At 37.9% G+C, this 7,727-nt stretch overlaps 2 protein-coding genes across 2 annotated transcripts; one reads left to right on the top strand and one right to left on the bottom strand.

Moving 5' to 3' along the window:
* Nucleotides 1-1,940: 1,940 nt before the first annotated feature.
* LOC133779306 (uncharacterized) lies at nt 1,941-2,342 on the bottom strand. The gene has a single exon (XM_062219281.1). It carries the CDS (start codon nt 2,340-2,342, stop codon nt 1,941-1,943), a length of 402 nt encoding a protein of 133 aa, XP_062075265.1.
* A 3,261-nt stretch (nt 2,343-5,603) lies between these two features.
* Nucleotides 5,604-7,279, top strand: LOC133779305 (uncharacterized). The gene is made up of 3 exons (XM_062219280.1): nt 5,604-6,078; nt 6,160-6,407; nt 6,740-7,279. The coding sequence occupies exons 1-3, from the start codon at nt 5,604-5,606 to the stop codon at nt 7,277-7,279; spliced, it is 1,263 nt and encodes a 420-aa protein (XP_062075264.1).
* Nucleotides 7,280-7,727: the final 448 nt, after the last annotated feature.

The following is a 7,727-nucleotide window of genomic DNA, read 5'->3' as shown; positions in this document are numbered from 1 at the left end:
AATCTATCAAACCAATATTCATCAATTAATTTATGCTACTCACTAATTCCCGGTAATTTACAAAATTACCAAAATACCCCTAAGCACCCCCCGAGCATGGTATTTTATCCCGTTGTGACTTTTCCGCTAACTAGCTCTCTAGGATTGCCTCATGTTGAGTAACTCAAATATATGCACATAATAATGCGGTCACAATTATACATCACACATATTTATAATTATACCCTCAACAGGTCAAAAATACTAAAATGCCATTCTAATAAGAAACGGGCCCACATGCATATTTTATACACTTAAACATGCAAGCGTAATCATATCATAATACAATCCACATAACTCACATAATAACATCCTCATAACACATAAGCACCTAACTAACTCAATTATTGCCTCCCCGCCCCCTAATCCAGGCACTAAGCCATATTAGGGTAATTGGGTCGTTGCATAAACACCACAACGAATTTGTCCAAGTAGTCCTTAAATACTTTGTTCATCATGTCCATGAATGCCGCTGGGGCATTAGTGAGTCCAAAAGACATCACTAGGAACACATAATGTTCGTAGCGAGTTCTGAAAGATGTTTTAGGAATGTCTCCTTTCTTCACTTTCAACTGATGGTACCTGGATTGTAGATCAATCTTTTAGAACACTGCTGCCTCTTGCAGTTGATCAAAAATATCATCTACCCTCAGCAAAGGATATTTGTTCTTGATCGTGACCATATTGAGTTCTCGATAATCAATGCACATTCTCATAGAGCAGGACTGGTGCCCTCCATAGAGCATAACTATGTCGTATGAATCCCTTGTCCAATAATTCCTGTAGTTGGGTCTTGAGTTCCTTCAACTCTACAGGTGCCATTTGTTAGGGCGCTTTAGATATTGGTGTTGTTTCTGGTGCAAGTTTGATTTCTCTGTGTGAAGGTAAACTAGGTAAATCCTTGAGAAACACTTCCAGAAACTCAGAAAAAATTGGAAAATTTTCTGGTTTCAATTCCGTCTCCATACATTTATCCACCACATTTGCCAGATATGCCAAACACCCCTACTACATCATGTTCCTAGCTTCCAATTCCGATATAATGGGTGTATGAAATCCCATCGCTTCTCCCTTAAAAGAAAAAAGTTCTCCTTCCTTTGGTATAAACTCTACGGTCTTTTGTCGATAGTCTATTGGTTCTCCATATTTGGCTAACCAATCCATGCCAAGTATAGCGTCATAGTTTGTTATCTCTAACTCAATGATGTCTGTTGGGCACTCTCTGCCCTCAACTATTATAGAGGCTGACTATAACCACCTAGTTGATGACATAATGTCTCCTAATGGTAACATTGTACTAAAACTACGCTCAAACAATTTACAAGGCTTACCAGTTTACCAATTACATTCATAGCAACATATGTGTGAGTGCTCTAGAATCAATGAGGACTCTACATATCATACTAGAAATAGGGAGCTGACTTATGACCACAGTGTTACTATTGGCTACTTCCTTTTCAGTCAATGCAAAGATTCTTGCTGGCACTAGATTGTTGTTAACGCCCTACTCTTCTCCCACTTTCCACTGTGGGCAATCTTTCTTCAGATGGCCTGGCTAACTGCACTTGTAACACTTGTTGGTGTCGGCATAACATTCACCTAAATGTTGACGCGAGCATTTAGGGCACCTGGGGTGCTGAACTTTGTTGTTCTAGTGATTTCTGTGGTTACGATCATTATTTTGAATGTTACTATTGTTGTGGTGGTTATGATTTTTTCTACTCATGGCCGGGGGTCTAAGCCTATTGTCATTTCCACTGCTCTGTCCTTCACGGACCTTCCTCTTGTTGCCCTCATGAAAACCCTTGTTTCTGTTGGCCTCTGTTCTTGCAACTTTGTCCTTTCATATGCAGTCCTCCAAGTACTCTACTTCAAGTGCCTTATCCAAAACCACAACATAACTAACCATCGGTCATCTTGACATCTCTAGCAATCATAGGCATAAGTCCCCTCATAAACCTTTGGACCTGCATGGCTTCGGTTGGTACTATTTCAAGTGCAAAACAAGCTAGCCTGACAAACTTCTGAGCGTAATAGGTATTGGAAAAGTTACCTTGAACAAAAGTCACAATTTTTTCCACCCTGGTTGCCAATACAGCTGCACTGTAGTACTTCTTGCCAAATGCTTGAACAAAGTTTGCCCATGTCATAGTGTTCAAGTCGCGAGTCTGCTTCACCACATCCCGCCATATTCTTACATCCAACTTGAGTAGGTGAGCTACACACGAAACCCTTGGATGGTCATTCTGGTCCATGTGGTCAAAGATAGCTTCTACTGACTTTAACCAATCTTCTGCCACCATAGGGTCTGCTTTCCCTTCAAAACTAGGTGGGACTTACTTCATGAAATGTTTATAGACTTGCTCAAATCCATAAGCCATAAATAGTGGTGCAGGTGGTGGTATTGGAGGCATAGGCTGTGCCACCCGGTACCTGGGGCACTTGAGGTACCTTTTTGGCTTGAGCCAACTCCTCGTCCCTATGCTTCAAAGTTTTCTACAGCCAAATCCACAGTCGGTGCAGTTGGGGCTGCCCCAAGTTTTCTCAAAAGGACCGCATAAATTAAACATCCTTCAAAGTGTTTAAATAAGACCATAAAAGAATCCATAAGTTTTTAAGGGTCTTTAAGGAAGTACCATTTTATTTAAAAATATTTATTGATGGAAATTTGAGCTGGACTCTAGTCCTTGATCGTGGACTCATCCCCTGAATCGTAATCGAAGATGTAATTCGAGAAGTTGAAGTAGTGAGGGGCGCTAGCCAATGCCCTCATCCTAACACTCACTTTTAGTATGATGTGTATTACTTCCCGACGCACCATCTCCTCTTCCATGTCATGCACCATCTCGAATCGTTCCTCCATCTCTCAATCATCATTCTTACACAGGACTGCCTCTAAACTATTGAAATCGTAATTGTCCATGAGGTCATAAATAGTGTATTTGATCGTGTTGAAGTCCAAAATTTTCCAGAGCGACGTCGTGCCATACCATAGTCAACTGAAGGAGAGCCTCGGGATATATAGACAGTGATTCCCTGAACACCCAGTATTACTCAATGGACCAAAGTAGTGCTCATCTCTTGTTAATCAACCCTTGGATATGCTCACAAACCACTGCTGTCTTTTGTAGTATGGCGATCCTCCAATCATCGTGATCCTCGTTGTGTTGTACTTTAGGTATAGCGCGGATCTCCTTGATTAACTGCTTCTTAGTGGTCCTAATGACAGGAGACATCTTTCTATACTGCAATTAGAAAAATAAAAATTTAAAAGAGAGAAAACAATTAATAATTAAAACAAGTACTTACGACACGATGAGGTGAGATTTTCCCATCTTTAGCATGTATCGGGATGGTCTTTGGAAACATGAACGACGGTCTCTGATACTATCTGTAAAACGCGCCCAAATTCTATTCTTTTATAAAACATCACTCAACTCTGAGTTAATAGAAATATACCATTTTAAGAAAAATCTTAGTGGGGCCTTAGCAAAAAACATGCAAATTGGGCCCAATAGTAGGAAAAATAAAATAATGCGTCTTTATGCGATATTAAGAAATAAAATAAAAATAAAAGTTTACGTCCCACTTATGTAATTAAAAATAAAATTCATAACATAGGTTCTTTTATTCTAAGATCTCATATTGATTATTGAACGTTAATAGACACCTCATGCCATACATACTCAGACATAGGAATCCCTACATCATAGCGCGTGCCAAGGAGAAACCCTATTGTTTACCTAAAATGGGGAAAGTAAGGGGGTGAGGTAAAACCCTAATAAGGAAGTACAACAATATATCATTATCAAAGAAAACACAAGACAACATGTATCGCTGATCATGGCAAAACATATCATCTTCATACTCCTAATTTATAAACACAAACGTATACATAGTCATACATCACAATCACACATCATAAACATACTCCTTAGGGAAACTCCATGAAATGACCTTATTTTATAGGGTATACTAACTCTAACCCCACATTAATATTTCTATATTTTTAACCTTATACCCATGTGAAAAGACTAACTTACCCTTATTAACATTAGGCTTCTTCCTCCCTTTTTTTCCCTTCCCATTTCGTCTTCAGCCCCTTCTCTCTCTTCCTTCTCTCTCATAAAGAGAACAAACACTCTTCCTTCTCCCTCTCTCTCAAATCATCATCAAAGAGAAATCATCACAATTTTTCTTCTCACGAAGCTTTGGAAAATGATGTAATCTATCATAATTTTTTTTTCTTCTCACCCAAGTTGAAGAAGATTGAAGATTCTCCCAAACTTGAAGAAGTTTGAACATTTGATTTGATAATGAGTAAGTTTTTTATTTATTTATAGGTTATGGGTGTCTTGTGTAATAGTTTAAATAGAATTTTGGAACTACTATACACTAAAAAATCTGTGAAAGGAAATAATTTTATGTTGAGATGACGAATTTTCGAATGATTTTTACGATTTAGGTCACTGCGTTCACACTTTGTTCACACATTATTCACACTTGGTTCACATTTTCGCGATTTAGGTCACTGCGTTCACACTTTGTTCACACATTATTCACACTTTGTTCACCATGATTCATACTTGGTTCAGACTTGGTTCACGAGTACTTAACACATGATTCAAATTTGGTTCACATATGATTCAAACTTGGTTCACACATAATTCACACTGGGTTCACACACGTTTCACACTTGGTTCACACATGCTTCACACATGCTTGCTTCACACATTTATTTCTTATTTCTTTTGGCTAGTTTTACCTAATAACTTTTGGATTTCGAACCTTTTGTCATATGTTATACAGGTCAAACACATATAAATATTGTGGTGTTATATAATGGATCGTGGGAACAAGTTTTGAACGAAGGTTGGTCATTTAGTGCGAAACAAAGCAAGGGTATGAAGGTACCAAAGACTAGCACATACAATAGTCTTGTTGATCAATTGTATACTTTAATCGGAGCTGACAAGTTTTGTATTGATCTTGACTTAAATGTAATCTATCATTTTGGAAGTAAAGGTATCCCTCCATCTTTGATTAGTAATGATGATGATGTTGCTTTTTTTCTTGATGAGATAGGAACATCTATCAATCATCGGATACCCCTATGTGTGTCTACTATAGAGAAGAGAAGTAATGATCCTTTGGTTACTAAAACATGTGAGTTGTATACTATTCCTCTAGTTGAAACCAAAGTGAATGATGATTTTTGCATTGATGGCAATGAAGACAGTTGTGATGATGATAATAGTGATGCATTAAGCTCAGATGATAATGAAAATATTGATAGGCCTACTTGCAATGATGTACTTGTGAAGCATAATTTACAACAGTCAACCTCCAATGAAGTATTGAAGAGCCATGATTCCTCAAATAATAGAGGTCATAAAGTAAGACAGGTTGGTGAAGATAATCTATGGAGTACTCCACTTTTGTTGAATCAAGGGGAAAAAGGCTCTACTTCAACCTCAACAGCTCAATTACTGACATCTTCTTCGAGTATCAATTTGTGGGAAATAAAAGAGGGTCAAATATTTTAGAACAAGCAAGAGTTGAAGATGAAACTCCATCATTATGCATTAAAGAAAAACTTTGAGTTTAAAGTAAAGAAGTCTGCGAAAAATATATGGTGTACAATATGTGTTGATGATAAATGCAAATGGAGGTTGAGAGCTACAAAATTGGTTAATTCCACTATGTTTGAGGTTCGTAAATTTTTCGGTGAACACACATGTTCATTGGATGTTCGAAATAAAGATCACCGTCAGGCATCCCCATGGCTTATTGGACATGTCATAAGGAGAAAATTTGAGGGTGATAATGTTAATTACAAGCCAAGGTCAATTGTAAAAGATATGAGTTTATCATATGGAGTTCATATGAGCTATGCTAAAGCTTGGAGGTGTCGAGAGCATGCATTGGCTTACATAAGAGGTATACCAGAATCATCATTTCAGAAACTTCCCTCATTTCTATACATGATGGAGCAAAAAAATCCTGGAACTATTACTCATTTGCAGATGGACAATGAAGGTAGGTTCAAATATTGCTTCATGGCCTTAGGTGTTTCTATAATGGGGTTTAAAACATATATTCGCCCAATTATATGTGTAGATGGAACCTTCTTGAGTACTCAGTGTGGAGGTACTTTGTTATGTGCCATGGGACAAGATGCTAACAAGCAAATATATCCAATTGCATTTTCAGTAGTTGACTCAGAGAATAATGACTCATGGTTGTATTTTCTACTGAGGTTGAAGGAAGCGATTGGTGAAGTGGAGAATCTAGTATTCGTGTCTGATAGACATACTAGTATAGCAAGTGCCTTGACTAAAATTTTCCTGAGGCACACCATGGTGCTTGTATACATCATGTTAGCATGAATATCCGTGCGAAGTTCCAAACTGACCATTGCCATGAAGAATTATTCCTTGCAGTGAAAGCTTATACAAAGTGAGAGTTTTTACGCCATTTTGAGAAGATTAAATTCAAAGATCTTGCAATTTCTCAATACTTAAAGAATCAAGTGGGTTTTGAAAAGTGGGTTCGTTCTTTCTTTCCTGATCATCGATATAATTTAATGACTATAGGTATTGCCGAAAGCTGGAACAATGTCATTGCTGAGGAACGTGGGTGGCCAATTACTTGTCTCATGGAATTTATGAGGCACACTTTACAAAAATGGTTTTTCTAGTGTCGAACTGCAGCATCAGCGGCTACAGGTCCTCTTGCCACAGAAGTGGAAGGTGATTTGCGAAAGTTAGCAGACAAGTCCACTACCTCATTTTCTTTTCAGTCTAGTCAGTATGAAATAACAGTATTGGATGGTGATCTTGATGGAGATGTCGACCTGAGGAGGAAAACATGTAGTTGTAGAAGATTTGATTTGACAGGTCTTCCTTGTGAACATGCTCTAGCTGGTGCTCGAAATCGTGGCATTAGTCCATATAGTTTATGCTCCAGATTCTACACAGTTGAAGCATGGTTGTCATCCTATGGTGGATCTGTATATACGCTGGGTAATGAAGAATCTTGGGTGATACAAAATGGCATAGGAAGTATGATGGTAGCTCCTCCTTTAGTGAAGCAGAAGGCTGGTCGTCCAAAGAAGAAACGGCGTTTATCAAAGGGTGAGAAGAATAGCAAACAACGTAGATGTAGTAGTTATGGTGTCCTGGGCCACAATCGAGTGACGTGCACCACTGTTTGTCCCCCGCCGTCTAGACATGCTTAGTTTGTACTTTGATTGTTTTACTTTGTACTCTTCAATTGTGGAATTTGAATTTTTCGATTGGTTCAGTAATACAACTTTTTGTGTTAAAGTTTGTTGTTTCAGACACGTAAATCACACATAGTTCACACCTGATTCACACATATTTCACACACGGTTCACACATAATTGACACCTGGTTCACACTTGATTCACACCTGATTCACACATATTTCACACGCAGTTCACACATAATTCACACATAATTGACATCGTGTTCACATTAATTCACACCCAATTCACACATAACTTAATAAGACAAAAGTGACAAAGATTTATCCCCTCCACTATTAAGATGAATTAAACGAAGTCATTCAATACCATTTAATGAGATGAAGTTGACATAGTTTCTTCATACATTCAAAAGTAAGATACATATATTTAAATAAAAGACAACTATGGTTGTAAGTTA

Source organism: Humulus lupulus, chromosome 5, assembly GCF_963169125.1.
Source record: "Humulus lupulus chromosome 5, drHumLupu1.1, whole genome shotgun sequence".
Lineage (NCBI taxonomy): Eukaryota > Viridiplantae > Streptophyta > Magnoliopsida > Rosales > Cannabaceae > Humulus > Humulus lupulus.
Note: the sequence above shows the minus strand (reverse complement) of the source record. Positions and strands in the feature narration are given on the sequence as shown.

Coding starts and splice junctions, on each gene's coding strand:
- LOC133779306 (XM_062219281.1), bottom strand. CDS start 2,342: ATGGTGGCAGAAGATTGGTTAAAGTCAGTAGAAGCTATCTTTGACCAC.
- LOC133779305 (XM_062219280.1), top strand. CDS start 5,604: ATGAAACTCCATCATTATGCATTAAAGAAAAACTTTGAGTTTAAAGTA. Junction 6,079..6,159: donor TTTGCAGATGGACAATGAAG/GTAGGTTCAAAT, acceptor TTATATGTGTAG/ATGGAACCTTCTTGAGTACT. Junction 6,408..6,739: donor TGAGGCACACCATGGTGCTT/GTATACATCATG, acceptor TGGTTTTTCTAG/TGTCGAACTGCAGCATCAGC.